We start from the raw sequence: 15,807 nt of genomic DNA, 5'->3' as shown, positions 1-15,807 counted from the left end.
TGCCTGCCTATATCACATCTTGTGTCCAAGATAGAGGTGGTACAACAGGATACTAGAGCCTCCATGCCTGCCTGTATCACATCTTGTATCCAAGCTAGAAGCGGTACAACAGGGTACTAGAGCCTCCATACCGGCTTGTATCACATCTTGTGTCCAAGCTAGAGGTGGTACAACAGGGTGCTAGAGCCTCCATGCCTGCCTGTATCACATCTTGTATCCAAGCTAGAGGCAGTACAACAGGGTACTAGAGCCTCCATACCGGCTCGTATCACATCTTGTGTCCAAGCTAGAGGTGGTACAACAGGGTGCTAGAGCCTCCATGCCTGCCTGTATCACATCTTGTATCCAAGCTAGAGGTGGTACAACAGGGTACTAGAGAATCCATGCCTGCCTAGATCACATCTTGTATCCAAGCTAGAGGTGGTACAACAGGGTACTAGAGCCTCCATGCCTGCCTGTATCACATCTTGTATCCAAGCTAGAGGCAGTACAACCAGGGTACTAGAGCCTCCATGCCTGCCTATATCACATCTTGTGTCCAAGCTAGAGGTGGTAGAACATGACACTAGAGCCTCCATGCCTGCCTGTATCACATCTTGTATCCAAGCTAGAGGTGGTACAACAGGGTACTAGAGCCTCCATGCCTGCCTGTATCACATTTTGTATCCAAGCTAGAGGTGGTACAACAGGGTACTAGAGCCTCCATGACTGCCCGTATCACATCTTGTATCCAAGCTAGAGGTGGTACAACAGAGTACTAGAGCCTCCATGCCTGCCTATATCACATCTTGTGTCCAAGATAGAGGTGGTACAACAGGATACTAGAGCCTCCATGCCTGCCTGTATCACATCTTGTATCCAAGCTAGAAGCGGTACAACAGGGTACTAGAGCCTCCATACCGGCTCGTATCACATCTTGTGTCCAAGCTAGAGGTGGTACAACAGGGTGCTAGAGCCTCCATGCCTGCCTGTATCACATCTTGTATCCAAGCTAGAGGCAGTACAACAGGGTACTAGAGCCTCCATACCGGCTCGTATCACATCTTGTGTCCAAGCTAGAGGTGGTACAACAGGGTGCTAGAGCCTCCATGCCTGCCTGTATCACATCTTGTATGCAAGCTAGAGGTGGTACAACAGGGTATTAGAGAATCCATGCCTGCCTAGATCACATCTTGTATCCAAGCTAGAGGTGGTACAACAGGGTACTAGAGCCTCCATGCCTGCCTGTATCACATCTTGTATCCAAGCTAGAGGCAGTACAACCAGGGTACTAGAGCCTCCATGCCTGCCTATATCACATCTTGTGTCCAAGCTAGAGGTGGTAGAACATGACACTAGAGCCTCCATGCCTGCCTGTATCACATCTTGTATCCCAGCTAGAGGTGGTACAACAGGGTACTAGAGCCTCCATGCCTGCCTGTATCACATTTTGTATCCAAGCTAGAGGTGGTACAACAGGGTACTAGAGCCTCCATGCCTGCCTGTATCACATCTTGTATCCAAGCTAGAGGTTTTACAACAGGGCACTAGAGCCTGTATGCCTGCCCATATCACATCTTGCATCCAAGCTAGAGGTGGTACAACAGGGTACTAGAGCCTCCATGCCTGCCCGTATCACATCTTGTATCCAAGCTAGAGGTGGTAAAACAGGGTACTAGAGCCTCCATGACTGCCCGTATCACATCTTGTATCCAAGCTAGAGGTGGTACAACAGGATACAGTTTTCTATTATAAATTCTCCTTTTGCTGTGATAGTGTAATTACTTACTTATAACAACGTTACAATCACACAGAGGAAGTTTCATTTAATTCCAACAACTCTTCCTAGGTGCTTGGCTTTTTTGACAATGAGTGTATAATGTAATAAACAATTATGCCATTACTTTAGGGATTGTTCACACTGCAAAAACCACATGGATGTGCCCCATAATCCGCTGATTTCTGCTGTGGATTTGCATTTACAGATGCCCTGGAACAGCAAGTGGATTAACCCTAATTTTGAGTCTCAATTGATTTCTATGGTAAATATTTGGCCGCATCTGATGATGTATGCTGAGTTTCTACTTTTTTGGCATCTACGTACATATGGAGTGGAGTTTTTTTTTCCAGAGACATTGGAAACTATGTTATCGTTTGCCCAACTGGACGCCGACAGGCGGCAGAATCACATTCTGATTCTCTGTCGACAATGTAGGTGAGGGATGATGGGATATTGCCTAGTTTGTCCTCTAATGAAACAACAGCTAATATTAATAGGTGGCTGGCCAGGGAACCGTGTTTGACTGCCCTATATTTCACTTACTGATGATTTGGATGTAGCCCTACAGAGTGAATCTAAACAGGACGGAGAGTCTGCAGATAATACAGAAGTTGTATCAAGAACAATGTAGGCTGGAATGACACTAGAAAGCAATACATGGAGGCAAAGAGATGAGTGAGCTTCACGTGTCTAAAAACACTAACTGTCATAAGACAAAGACATATAGAAAAAATAGTCTGATACACAAGGAACTGGGTGCAAAAAGGCAATAAATAAGATAGAAAACAAGTAATCCCTACATACCCGTTTCTCTCGGTGAATGTCCTACTTTGTGTTTCTGCTCAACTCAGTCAAAACAAATACCGAACAAGTCCAGACAAAATAACGTCAGCCTTACCGACATAAGGGGAGCTACACCCAGGCAGTTTCCTCCTCTATAGGGGCTCTCTGTCTCATGTAGATAAACTTTAACGTTTATGTAGTGAAAAGTTTTGCAACTTTTTCATATGCTTTATGATTCAGTTCTTTACCATGTCCTCTCCTTCTGCTCTCAGTGAATGGGATCATTCTTGCTTACATCAAGAGGCTGCAAATCTGAACATTGATAGTTCTGCTTATAGTCAAGAGGTGGATACAATAGCTTCTGATCTAGGCAATGCTTTTTGAACGAGATAGATTAGCAGTGTACAGTGTAATGTATCTCAGGCCACCACTGCCCTCCCACATCTCATTGTGTGCCGGCCCGGCTCAGGCCGCTGCTGCGCTTCTCGGCTTCCTGCTCTCCTTTTGTAGTGCGAATAGTTTCTTAAAGAGCCTGTAGCACCACTAGCCAGTGCTAATCTTCCATCATCTGCTGCCCTTGGATTTATAAGGAGCCAGCTCTGAGCTGAGCAATGAAGTAGTTTTGGTTTCTGATCTGTACAAAGGTGGTCTTTATCTCTTAGCACTAACCCTGACTTGATTCCTGACAACATCTACCCATCTGCTGCCAGCCCATACCTTCTGCCTATCCATTGTTGTGAAAGAACTCTACATGCTTGGACCCTGAACTGTCCAATTTTGCTTTCAGTTTACTGCTTCGGTACCATGTCTTGGAGTCTTACGTATGTCAGCTACGGCTAACAGAGACCACTCTGGGGGAGCGACCTGGTGATTCACTGCAGTAAAGTCCACATTTCTGTACAAAAGTGAACTTGAAGCTATCAGGCCCTAGTGTATAATCCGCACAAGGGTACCCCCTTAACTCACACCTAATTTATAGTACTGTTTTTACTCATGGATATCGAAAGAGATCTTGAAAATGGTGAAAAATTGTAAAATGAAGTATATTAGAAAGTTTCAGAATTTTTATATTAAATGATTAGTGATGTGCTGGGCCTCCATGTCCCAATGATCCACTTCTTGCCCACCACTGCAGAGACAATAGTGAGTGATATCGCCAGCATGTGACCACTCACTCTTTAGGAAAGCCTATTTTAAAGGTCTTGGAAAAAAAGGGAAATTCCTGTCTTGGATTTTTCATAGCAGAGATGGGAAAACCAGCCACTCTGTTGTGAGCATCTGTCGCAGCAGCACTATTTCTGTAGTGCTTATTAAAGGGAATGGGAGCTATACTGTTTCCATAGCTCACATTCACTTCAATGAGAGCTACAGCAACAGTGTAGTGCTAAGCACTTGGCTCTTTTCATAGGCTCTGGGTGGTAGCCATGGCAGTAGTGTCCCATCTCTGCTACGTAAATATGTAATTTTGCGTTTTGTTTTTTTCCCCCAATAATTTTAGCATTCTAGTGAATAAGAACTTTCATTCTATGAATGAGAACTCCCGTCATGACAGGCTTTGCAGCAGGAGTATGAATGGAGCCCCCACTCTCGGCTAATATTGCGATAACTACTGATTGCAGTGGTTATATGGCTGGGACTGATGTGTTTCCCCCACTCTGCAGGAATATTTTTGTCAATCATAGGTGCTGTGCCAATGTAATCATCCTGATGCACCCTGTATGGACACTTTTATTAGACACTTCTGTCCTTTTTATTATTGGAACTTCCTTGTTGGGAAATTCGACACATTGCCGCAAAGTACAGCATAAAATTAAGTAAGCAAGTTTACTGTGGATCAGTTTCCATGCGAATCCATATTAGAATGGGGAAATGCAGCAATCTGAGCGAGACCTAGTCATCGGTGCTACATTAGCCAGGATTTAAAAAACTGCCAATCTTGTGGGGTTTTCTTGGGCTATAACAGCAGATGACCAGTTCGAGTCCCATTGCTGTCTAAGAGAAAGGCAAGACTCCAGAGAGCAAAAATTGGATCACTGAGCAGGGGAAAAACATTGCCTGGTCGGGTGAATTCAGATTTCTGTTGCACCATGCTGATGGGCCAAAATATTGCCCAATATCTCTTATTTATGGGTATTTATCAGTAACACGCTTTAAACGCTGGTGTAGCCCAGGGGACCAGTGCGGTTCACCTATAAGGTGCAGGGCAGCTGAATTTATATATGGTGCTACTAATAGATTCTAAGCCTGCATTGTGCACCACATATACTATGTGGCCTGACAACCTTTGTATGCTATATCTATGTGCAAGTGTAAAGCTAAGCAGCCGTCAATATAAGGAAGGTGTGTGAGTGGTTCGCTATCAGTACCTTGCACATGTGCAATGCTCCTCTATTTAGCAATTTGGCATGTTGAGGGATGTGGTGTTTTTATCTGCCCTCTAGTATTAGTACATTGGTAAGTATATGACTGCTTTCTATGATTTTTTTTCTTCCCGTCAGACTGGTGAATGTGAAGTAATGGTGGAGGGAATTTTTTCTTGGCACATCCCTGATACTTGTAGATGGGTGCCACAATCTCTAAAGACCAAAGAAAGTCCAATGTGCTTCTTGATGGGCGTCTAATAAAGTGGTATGCGTACATTGTTTCGCATGGAAGCCGTGAATAAGTTGGGAATTTTACTGCTGAAAACACTGCATAAAAAAAGGGGTTTTCAGTCCTTTGATTTTTCTTTCCGCTAAAGGCAGTGGAAAGCTTGCACCACAACTGCGACCAATAAGGCAAACTGGACGCCGCTAAAAACACACGGATAGACATGTGGATTCTGCGGTTATTCTGGTACACAAAAAAGTTGCAGAAAAAGTGATAATAGTAGATGCTGCGAATTTTCATCTATCATTAAGAAGGTTTTGTAATCTCATTTTTTTATATCAGGTCTCTTTAAAGCCGCATTAAAGAATGTAATTCCCGTATTTAAATCCCATTTGGAAACCGACAGACACATTTTATTAATAAATAACTAATAAGCTCCATTCTCCTGTAGTGCTACTTTCAAAATTATGTCATACACAATAAAAAAAAGTCATCTAGTGGGGTTCAAGAAACACGTTTTCACGCAAATTCCTCATATGCAGACTGCTTGTTCTTCAGCACTACTGAGAATCTGTCACTTTCTTTAGTTCGGAGACCCAGTCCGGATCCACCTCCTCTTCCTCAAAATCCCTGTAGATTGGAGAACAGAGAAAGATAGAATAATTGACTTCTATTAAATATCATTTACATCCTTCATAGCGATGCATTAGGGACGTATATACAATGGGATGCACGGGAAATGTTGTATAACATGGATTAACAAAATAGTCAAGTGATAATTATAAGATGGGAGGAGTACTGTTTTTCCTTCTGGAGAGTGCCAAGTAGGTCGGAAGGACATTTATGGGACATGCAATGCTCTTCTGGGAAATTTGGTATGCAAATACAAGATTGCACAATGCCTCTTATGACTTATAAGGAAGTAGCATAGTTGGTGCTAAAGGCATTATACCATCTCCAATTTACATACCATATTTCCCAGAAGAGCGTTGCATGACCTATAAATCTCCTCACGCCAACCTGGTGCTCTCCACATGGAGATGGAGTACCCCTCCCCACTCATGGCACAAGAAGAAATGTTAGAATTCTGCGACGTGTGCTTAGTGGGTTGTGTGCCAACTTTATATATTCGTCATAAATTGAGCCATGATCCACACAATTTTTTTTTTTTGCAAAGTGCAATTCGACACTATTGATAACTGCCTTCCTTGCAATGCTTAATTTAAAGCCTAACCGCACTTTCTAAAAAAAAAAAACTTTTAACATCTCATAAGGACATGTCAAAGGTGTTGCTTGCTGAGGGTCTATTGCTGAGACTCCCACTGATTTGCTAGAACGGGCCAGCTAAAGCAGTTGTCTGAGCTTTGTCACTGCTTGCTAGCTGCAGATAGGCCTATGGGGATTTAAAAAATATAAATAAAGTTAAGCAAATTAAAGATTTTTTTAATTGTTACAAAAAATATTAAAAGTATAAAAAAAACAAAATAACCTTTTCCCCTTTTAACAAATATACTAGAATATGTGTCATTATGTCCATTAAAGTTTAGCTCCCTCAATTTGCAATCTGGCTGTCTACATGCTACTAGGGGATATGGTTATTGAACCTGTCCTGCAGTATCAGGTGATGCATATTTGCCTTTTTTTTCTGTAAATGATGTTTTTGTACATTGTTTTCTCTCACCATTGTGATTTCATTTAGCTATTAGTGAGATAGTGTGAGTTCTGACGGACACGTAATGGCCCTGCCCATCAGCCTACGTGTTTTGGCCAAAATGCAAACTAACACCCATATTTATTAGTGTTTTTTGCAAGCAGTCTGCTATAGATACTGGGAGAGCCCAGGATGCCCTGCCAGTGTGGTGCACTATGGTGATACAGGGCAATCCACTGCTTTGCCAGTAGGGGGTTGTATTCCTGTATGTTGTGGTGCACTTATGAACTGATACCAAGGATGCCAGCCATAAATATGTGCGGACTATGTTGTCTGCAGTCACCACTGTCCCAACCTTGGATTGAGTTGAGTGGCTGCACATTAGTCTGCACTAAACATTTAGCTCTCTCGTATTGCAATCTGGCTTTCTGCATGCTACTAGGGTATATGGTGATTGGCCTGCCCTGCAGTTTATCAGGTGATGCATATTTGGTTTCTTTTTCTGTGTTATGTCCATTACAAATGAATCCATTAAATATTAAAAATCCCACATTATTTGTCCCATATGGTGAATGCTGTCAGAGAAAAAAAAAATAATACACAAAACCAGAATTACGCTTTTTTTGGTCACCTGTATACATTTTTTTTTTTATAAAATGTGATTAAAAAGTTGTATGCACTCCATAATGGTACCAATAAATCTACATGTTGTCCTGCAAAAAAACAAGCCTTAAAACAACCCAACTGACGCACAAAGAAAAAAAAAAAAGTACGGTGGCCATCACACATAAGAAACTGCCTAGAAACTGAACACATAACCCCAAGTATATCTGACCTGGTGAAAACTGAGATCACATGACACCTAAGGAGAAAGAGGTCAGGACTTTCAGATAAAAAGGAATAACTAAAGGCTTTTTTACATGGCACAATTATCGCTCAAATAAGTAGAAGTGAACAATAATCATTCAGTGTAAACGCAGCCAATCAAATGGCCTCATTGACTTTTGGACCATAGTTCATGTTATGGAGGCATAAAAATCATTGTTGGCTCATTCACTTATTGTTCGGTTTAAATACCAACCATTCGGTCGCTCTCATTCAGTGAACGAGCCAACGATGTATCTACCTGTATAAACAGACTGTACGGGCGAACTCTGACATCGGTCGCTCGTTCAAACGAGAAATCGGCAGGTCTAAATGGACTCTAACCAAGGTAATGCTAAGAAGCTACATAACGACTTTAAGACTTGGATGGTTTGGAAAAGCGTTATTGAAAATACCTGGAAGAATTTCGGACTGATTAGAAATGCATTATGAATTAGCAACTCACGTGTCTTCATCATCAGATCTTTGCTCCAGTCTCTCAGGATCTACGGCAATTTCTTCTTCTCTGCTGTCTGTGGCATCTGGAGCTTGTACATTACTGCATAGTGGACCCTTCAGACAATCCGCAGGGGCTTCTGTTATGCAAACAAATAAGGAAGCCCAGCTATATATATGACCAACACAGTGGATACATTGTACATCCTAATATCACAGTTACTACTACGTGTAAATCGCAGAAATGTCAGATTCAGCACATCACAGACACAGTTGGCGCCTGTTGGACCGCATTAATGTAATGCCAAATGACCGCAAAGCTTCCCCATTTTTTGGTGGTGATACGCGTGGGGTAGTCATCCCTCCTTTTTCAACCTCTCTGATTGTGCCTTTTTTGGGGGATATTTTTCATGCTGTAGCTCATACTCTCTGCTATTATGAGTCATAGGAAGTTATTCTATGGTATTCAGGTTATGCATATTGCACTTTCACTACGCTGTTATTAGTATGGCACTTGACTACACATATTTAAAAAGTGATCAAGAGAAGAACAGTAGACACATGCAGATAGATGGCGATTTAGGCAATAAAAAAAGGATTTGGGGCGTATGTCAAAAGCAAAAGAACAGTCAAAGATGCTATAGGAGGTTTACAGGATGAAAATGGTGAATTGGTTAAGAATGATGTTGAGAAGGCCAAACATTCCTATTTTGTATCTGTTTTCTCTCAGAAAGTAGATCTAACATCAATTAATCTTCCCTGTGCTATTGGGGGAATAAAAGAATGCAGGCTATCTAGAAGCAGAGAGATGGTGAGAGAATACTCAGCTAACTTAAAGGGGTTGTCCCGCGCCGAAACGGGTTTTTTTTTTTTTCAATAGCCCCCCCGTTCGGCGCGAGACAAACCCGATGCAGGAATAAAAATAAAAAAACGGCCAGTACTTACCCGAATCCCCGCGCTCCGACGACTTCTTACTTACCTAAGTAAGATGGCCGCCGGGATCTTCACCCACGGTGCACCATGCGGTGCACCGTGCGGTCCATTGCCGATTCCAGCCTCCTGATTGGCTGGAATCGGCACACGTGACGGGGCGGAGCTACGAGGAGCCGCTCTCCGGCACGAGCGGCCCCATTCAGAAAGGAAGAAGACCGGACTGCGCAAGCACGTCTAATCGGGCGATTAGACGCTGAAAATTAGACGGCACCATGGAGACGAGGACGCTAGCAACGGAACAGGTAAGTGAATAACTTCTGTATGGCTCATAATTAATGCACAATGTACATTACAAAGTGCATTAATATGGCCATACAGAAGTGTATAACCCCACTTGCTTTCGCGGGACAACCCCTTTAAATGAATTCAAGTCTCAAGGTCCAGATGAATTAGATCCTAGATTACTAAAGGAAGCAGTGGAGGTAACTGCTGAACCACTCAACCTAATCTTTGAAAATTCCTGGAGAAGATTGGAAAAGGGCAAATGTTGTCCCCATCTTCAAAAAAGGGAAGAAGATGGATTCAGGAAACTACAGGCCAGTGAGTCTGACTTCTATATCGGGAAAGATCTTTGAACAAATTATTAAACAGCATGTACTTGGATAAAATGGAGTAATTAACCAGAGCCAGCATGGGTTTGTAACAAACAAGTTATGCCAGACAAATATAATTTCCATCTATGACAGAATCACCGACTGTGTTGATCAGGGAAATGTGGTGCATATAGTATATCTTGACATTAGTAGAGCATTTGACAAAGTATCTCATACCATCCTTATTGGAAAAATGACCAAATATGGGATTGACAAGGCAACTGTTAGATGGATTCACAACTGGCTGAGTGATCGTATTCAAAGAGTGGTCATAAATGGCTGCACATCCAAGTGGAAGAATGTATGCAGTGGGGTACCACAAGGCTCTGTCCTAGTACCAATGTTGTTCAACATTTTTATAAATGATCTGGAGGAGGAAATTGATGGGAAACCGATCAAATTTGCAGACGACAAATGTGTTCCTGCACATTAGCGATGTTTTGTAGGCTGCTAAATTGCGAGAAAAAAAAATTGTGGCATGCTGAATATTGCAGCGATTTGCGATGTTTGTAGTCCATGTTTCCCTATGGAGCCTTCCTTTGTGTTGCATCGCATGAAATTGTGTTTTTTGTGCAGTACGATGCAGCTTTTACAGAAGGAAGTCTTACTGTTTGTTCCTAAAATGAGCCCTAGCTGCATTAAAAAAAGACAAAAAAACCCCCAAACAATCAATAATACATTACCTGACAGGTGTTGTCTACTCTGCCACACTTCTCCTCTGGCAGTTCTGCAGTACTTGTTTGTAGTCTGCAGTCAGCGCTTCCTGGTCTGGGGATTCAAAAATCCCGCCTCCAGGAAGCGCTGGCTCTGATTGGTTCTCCAGCACCGCAGCTCAGCCAGTCAGAGCTGATTTGTTTTTTTATAGTCACCATCTCCCGTGATCCATCAGTGTCCGCCGCTGAACATTATTCATGGCACTGAAAATCCGACTCGTCACAGTGATGCGTACGTTCGCCTATGAAAGTCTAAGTCACCATCAACACTTCCCCCAACTAGATCCTTTCACCAGACCTTGGTAATGGAAGAGTATTGGTAAGAAAGACTTGGGGTATTTTAGTTTTTTTTATAGGATATCATTATAATCTTTATAAAGATATCGAGGTTTCAGTATCAAACTGGAGACTAAACTCACTCCCAATCCACTTACTTGCTCTATAGATGGTGTAAGTCTTAAACGCTGAACAGAGATCCAGGTTGCTCAGAATATCGAGAACAGTTTCTGGTGCCTTCTTATTCCATTCCTTCCTCTTCTCCTTCAGATCATACTTCATGACATGGCCTCCTGTTCGTAGGAAAAGAACTGTGAGACAAGAATACGTATGGTGCAAAAATTTCCTACTTTTTTTTACCCTTTTTGTATCAGCCTTGACACTTGTTAAAAAAAACAAAAAAAACAAGCAAACAAACAAAAAAAATCGGCAGGCTTGCTGGAGTGGGCATGGCCGCCCATGATCAACAGATTTATGTATACTTTACACTAGAAACTGGCGTAAATTATACCAGAAATGTACGCCAGCTCAGACCCGACGTACATTTCTGAGAAGGTTAACGGATGTGTTAATAAGTTTGCTCACCGTCACTTCTGTTTGCTTCGATGCTCGATGTGAGGATAGAGGCATTTTCTAGCACATTTAAGACAGTGTCTGTGGCTCCTTTCTCCCATTGTCTTCTACTTGATATCAGGGAACCGGATTGTTGCGCTACATAAAGATGAAACATGATGTAATAATTTAAAAATAAAACCATTTGTTGTGCAGGTTACAGATATAAGATGTGAACAGTTGAGTATAGAGAACAAGTGTTACATCAAACAGAGGCTGGACAGACATCTGTCTGGGATGACTTGGTGAATCCTGCACTGAGCAGGGGGTTGGACCCGATGACCCTGGAGGTCCCTTCCAACTCTACCATTCTATAAACTATATCAGAAAATATAAGTGATTGGTTAGCCAACATTTTCCTCTTCCTCTAATTTCTATATTAGATGATGCAGCTGAGCAGAATTAATATGCGACTCGTGTTCATTATTATTCTGTAGTTAAAAATTAAAAACAAGCAAAAAAATTAAAAAAATGAACAGACCCCCACCAATCACCAGGTGACATCACATCTTACGGTATAAGGACAGAAAGGTCTGGATTTGCTTCTAAGGATGACAGGGATATCATTCAGACCATTTGCTGGATTTTGTAATTTTTTCTTTCTGTTGATCCCTCTAAGGTCGGCTTCACGCGGGCGTCAAAATCATGCGAGATTTGTGCATTTTGAGACGCACAAATATGAACCCCATGAGCGATCTTTTACTGCATGGCACTGCGATGCAATGCTATGCCAGAAACACATTGCAGCATGTTCTATCTTGCTGCATGCTCTCGCCTCACCCACAATGTTTTCAATGCCGGCCCCATTGAAAGCAATGGGAAAAACTCTGCGATCCTCCTGCCATGGCTGGGACAGCCGCGTCGGAGGATCCCTGCATCCCCAAAATGATGTGAGGCTGTTTTGCCATGAAAACGCCTCGCATCCCTGCAGATTTCACATGGTGGAGAGCATGATATGGGAGTGGGATTTACAGCCCCAGATCGTGCTTGCCTGTGTGAAGTTAGCTTAAGATGAGGCATCAGACAGCCTTTTTAAATAGAAAACAGGCATTTTTCACCACTGGCCATCTAAAGTCTATGGTAACTACAAAGATGTTATCCTAGACCTGATGCAATACAGATAAAGACTTCTGTACTTGATTTGACTGCAGGAGAAGACACTACACAGTAACTCAAGATCTGAGGATCGTTATCCAGTGCCTGACCCCTTTATTTATGTACAAGCTCTTCTTAAATAGAGATGAGCGAACGTACTCGGCCGAGCTTGATGCTCGGGCGAATATTAGGGTGTTCGGGATGCTCGTTACTCGTAACGAGTACCACGCGGTGTTCTGGTTACTTTCAGTTTCCTCTCTGAGACGTTAGCGCGCTTTTCTGGCCAATTGAAAGACAGGGAAGGCATTACAACTTCCCCCTGTGACGTTCAAGCCCTATACCACCCCCCTGCTGTGAGTGGCTGGGGCGATCAGATGTCACCCGAGTATAAAAGTCGGCCCCTCCCGCGGCTCGGCTCAGATGCCGTGTGAGTTAGTGAGGGAAAGTGCTGTTCTATTGGAGTTGCTGTAGGGAGAGTGTTTGTAGTGAGTGTAGGCTTCAAGAACCCCAACGGTCCTTCTTAGGGCCACATCTACCTGTGTGCAGGCTGCTGTTAGCAGTGGAAAAAATTTTTTTTTCTTCTCAAAATCGGCAGTGCAGAGCATTGCACCCGGTATTAGGGACAGAAGTGGTGCTTAGGCAGGGAGAGTGTTAGGAGTGAGTGTAGCCTTCAAGAACCTCAATGGTCCTTTCTAGGGCCAAATTTAACCGTGTGCAGTACTGTGCTGGCTGCTGTTAGCAGTGTTGCATATTTTTTTCTTCTAAAAATCGTCTGTGCAGAGCATTGCACCCTCCATTGATACTACTGCGTGGAGAACGTACAAAAATCAAACGCAACCAGCTACGGTTTACTGCAGGCTTGCGCCATTGTCTTTCCTGACTGGCAAATACCTGCTCTGCCAGAGTTAATAACTCTGCTACACTAAAGTTGTGTGACACTTTTTCAGGGCCACACCACAGTTATTAAACGTATTGTTCATTGAATATCCGCAGTGGGGCCCTCCCTTTGCAAATTTGCGAAAAAATTATATTTGGCCTGCCTGTGTCAGTCCTAAGGTCTCCGTGTACGTGTGTGCTGCGTGGAGAACGTACAAAAATCAAACGCAACCAGCTACGGTTTACTGCAGGCTTGCGCCATTGTCTTTCCTGACTGGCAAATACCTGCTCTGCCAGAGTTAATAACTCTGCTACACTAAAGTTGTGTGACACTTTTTCAGGGCCACACCACAGTTATTAAACGTATTGTTCATTGAATATCCGCAGTGGGGCCTTCCCTTTGCAAAAAAGCGAAAAAATTATATTTGGCCTGCAGGCTTGCGCCAATTTATTTCCTGCCTGGGAAATCAAATCACTGGTAATACAGCATGCTGAGGGGTAGGGGTAGGCCTAGAGGACGTGGACGCGGCCGAGGACGCGGAGGGCCAAGTGAGGGTGTGGGCACAGTCCGAGCTCCTGATCCAGGTGTGTCGCAGCCGACTGCTGCGCGATTAGGAGAGAGGCATGTTTCTGGCATCCCCACATTCATCACCCAATTAATGGGTCCACGCGGGAGACCTTTATTAGAAAATGAGCAGTGTGAGCAGGTCCTGTCCTGGATGGCAGAAAGTGCTTCGAGCAAGCTATCATCCATCCAGAGTTCTGCGCCGTCCAGTGCTGCAAATCCGAATCCTCTGTCTGCTGCTCCTCCTTCCTCCCAGCCTCCTCACTCCACTACAATGACACATGCTCAGGAGCGGGAACACTCCCAGGAACTTTTCTCGGGCCCCTGCTCAGATTGGGCAGCAGTGGTTCCTCTACCACCAGAGGAGTTTATCGTCACTGATGCCCAACCATTGGAAAGTTCCCGGGGTCCAGGGGATGAGGCTGGGGACTTCCGGCAACTGTCTCAAGACCTTTCAGTGGGTGAGAAGGACGATGACGATGAGACACAGTTGTCTTGCAGTGAGGTAGTAGTAAGGGCAGTAAGTCCGAGGGAGCAACGCATAGAGGATTCGGAGGAAGAGCAGCAGGACGATGAGGTGACTGACCCCACCTGGTGTGCAACGCCTACACAGGACAGGTCTTCAGAGGGGGAGGCACGGGCAGCAGCAGGGCAGGTTGCAAGAGGCAGTGCGGTGGCCATGGGTAGAGGCAGGGCCAGACCAAATAATCCACCAAGCGTTTCCCAAAGCGCCCCCTCGCGCCATGCCACCCTGCAGAGGCCGAGGTGCTCTAAGGTCTGGCAGTTTTTCAGAGAGACGCCTGATGACCGACGAACAGTGGTGTGCAACCTTTGTCGCGCCAAGATCAGCCGGGGAGCCACCACCAACAGCCTGACCACCACCAGCATGCGCAGACATATGATGGCCAAGCACCCCACAAGGTGGGACGAAGGCCGTTCACCACCTCCGGTTTGCACCGCTGCCTCTCCCCCTGTGCACCAACCTGCCACTGAGATACAACCCCCCTCTCAGGACACAGGCACGACCGTCTCATGGCCTGCACCCACACCCTCACCTCCGCTGTCCTCGGCCCAATCCAGCAATGTCTCGCACCGCACCGTCCAGCCGTCGCTAGCGCAACTGTTGGAGCGCAAGCGCAAGTACGCCGCCACGCACCCGCACGCTCAATTGTTAACCGTCCACATAGCCAAATTTATCAGCCTTGAGATGCTGCCGTATAGGGCTGTGGAAACGGAGTCCTTCAAAGCTATGATGGCGGCGCTACTCAGTTCCCAGTCGCCACTACTTTTCCCGATGTGCCGTCCCAGCCCTGCACGACCACGTCTCCCGCAACATTGTACGCGCCCTCACCAATGCGGTTAGTGGCAAGGTCCACTTAACTACGAACACGTGGACAAGCACAGGCGGGCAGGGCCACTACACCCTGACGGCACATTGGGTGAATTTAGTGGAGGCTGGGACAGAGTCAGAGCCTGGGACCGCTCACGTCCTACCCACCCCCAGAATTGCGGGCCCCAGCTCCGTGGTGGTATGTTCGGCGGTGTATGCTTCTTCCACTAAAGCACCCTCCTCCTCCTCCTCAACCTCTGTCTCGCAATCTAGATGTGTCAGCAGCAGCAGGACGTCGCCAGCAGTCGGTGTCGCGCGGCGTGGCAGCACAGCGGTGGGCAAGCGTCAGCAGGCCGTGCTGAAACTACTCAGCTTAGGAGATAGGAGGCACATGGCCCACGAACTGCTGCAGGGTCTGACAGAGCAGACCGACCGTTGGCTTGCGCCGCTGAGCCTCCAACCGGGCATGGTCGTGTGTGACAACGGCCGTAACCTGGTGGCGGCTCTGCAGCTCGGCAGCCTCACGCACGTGCCATGCCTGGCCCACGTCTTTAATTTGGTGGTTCAGCGCTTTCTGAAAAGCTACCCACGCTTGTCAGACCTGCTCGTAAAGGTGCGCCGGCTCTGTGCACATTTCCGCAAGTCCCACACG

The 15,807-nt window shown here is 45.0% G+C and overlaps 2 protein-coding genes across 3 annotated transcripts in view; both read right to left on the bottom strand.

Moving 5' to 3' along the window:
• The window catches only part of LOC136582474 (serine/threonine-protein kinase Nek5-like), a 61,275-nt gene extending 58,326 nt beyond the window's left edge, over window positions 1-2,949 (bottom strand). The window contains exon 1 of one of the 2 annotated variants that reach the window (XM_066583572.1): window positions 2,791-2,949. The gene's annotated coding sequence lies outside the window, so the exon portion shown is untranslated. Of the gene's footprint in view, window positions 1-2,563; window positions 2,683-2,790 lie in introns of those variants that run through there. The other variant, XM_066583554.1, reaches the window with a different exon arrangement.
• A 2,570-nt stretch (window positions 2,950-5,519) lies between these two features.
• The window catches only part of LOC136582469 (serine/threonine-protein kinase Nek3-like), a 32,158-nt gene continuing 21,870 nt past the window's right edge, over window positions 5,520-15,807 (bottom strand). The window contains exons 11-14 of the mRNA XM_066583534.1: window positions 11,263-11,388; window positions 10,836-10,970; window positions 8,113-8,242; window positions 5,520-5,761 (exon numbers count right to left, since the gene is read on the bottom strand). Of these exons, the coding sequence (XP_066439631.1) occupies window positions 5,692-5,761; window positions 8,113-8,242; window positions 10,836-10,970; window positions 11,263-11,388 (461 nt within the window). The 3' untranslated portion in view covers window positions 5,520-5,691. The remainder of the gene's footprint in view (window positions 5,762-8,112; window positions 8,243-10,835; window positions 10,971-11,262; window positions 11,389-15,807) is intronic.

Source organism: Eleutherodactylus coqui, chromosome 1 (assembly GCF_035609145.1).
Source record: "Eleutherodactylus coqui strain aEleCoq1 chromosome 1, aEleCoq1.hap1, whole genome shotgun sequence".
NCBI classification, from domain to species: domain Eukaryota; kingdom Metazoa; phylum Chordata; class Amphibia; order Anura; family Eleutherodactylidae; genus Eleutherodactylus; species Eleutherodactylus coqui.
The sequence above is the reverse complement of the archived record's forward strand: the minus strand, read 5'-3'. Positions and strand labels throughout refer to the sequence as shown.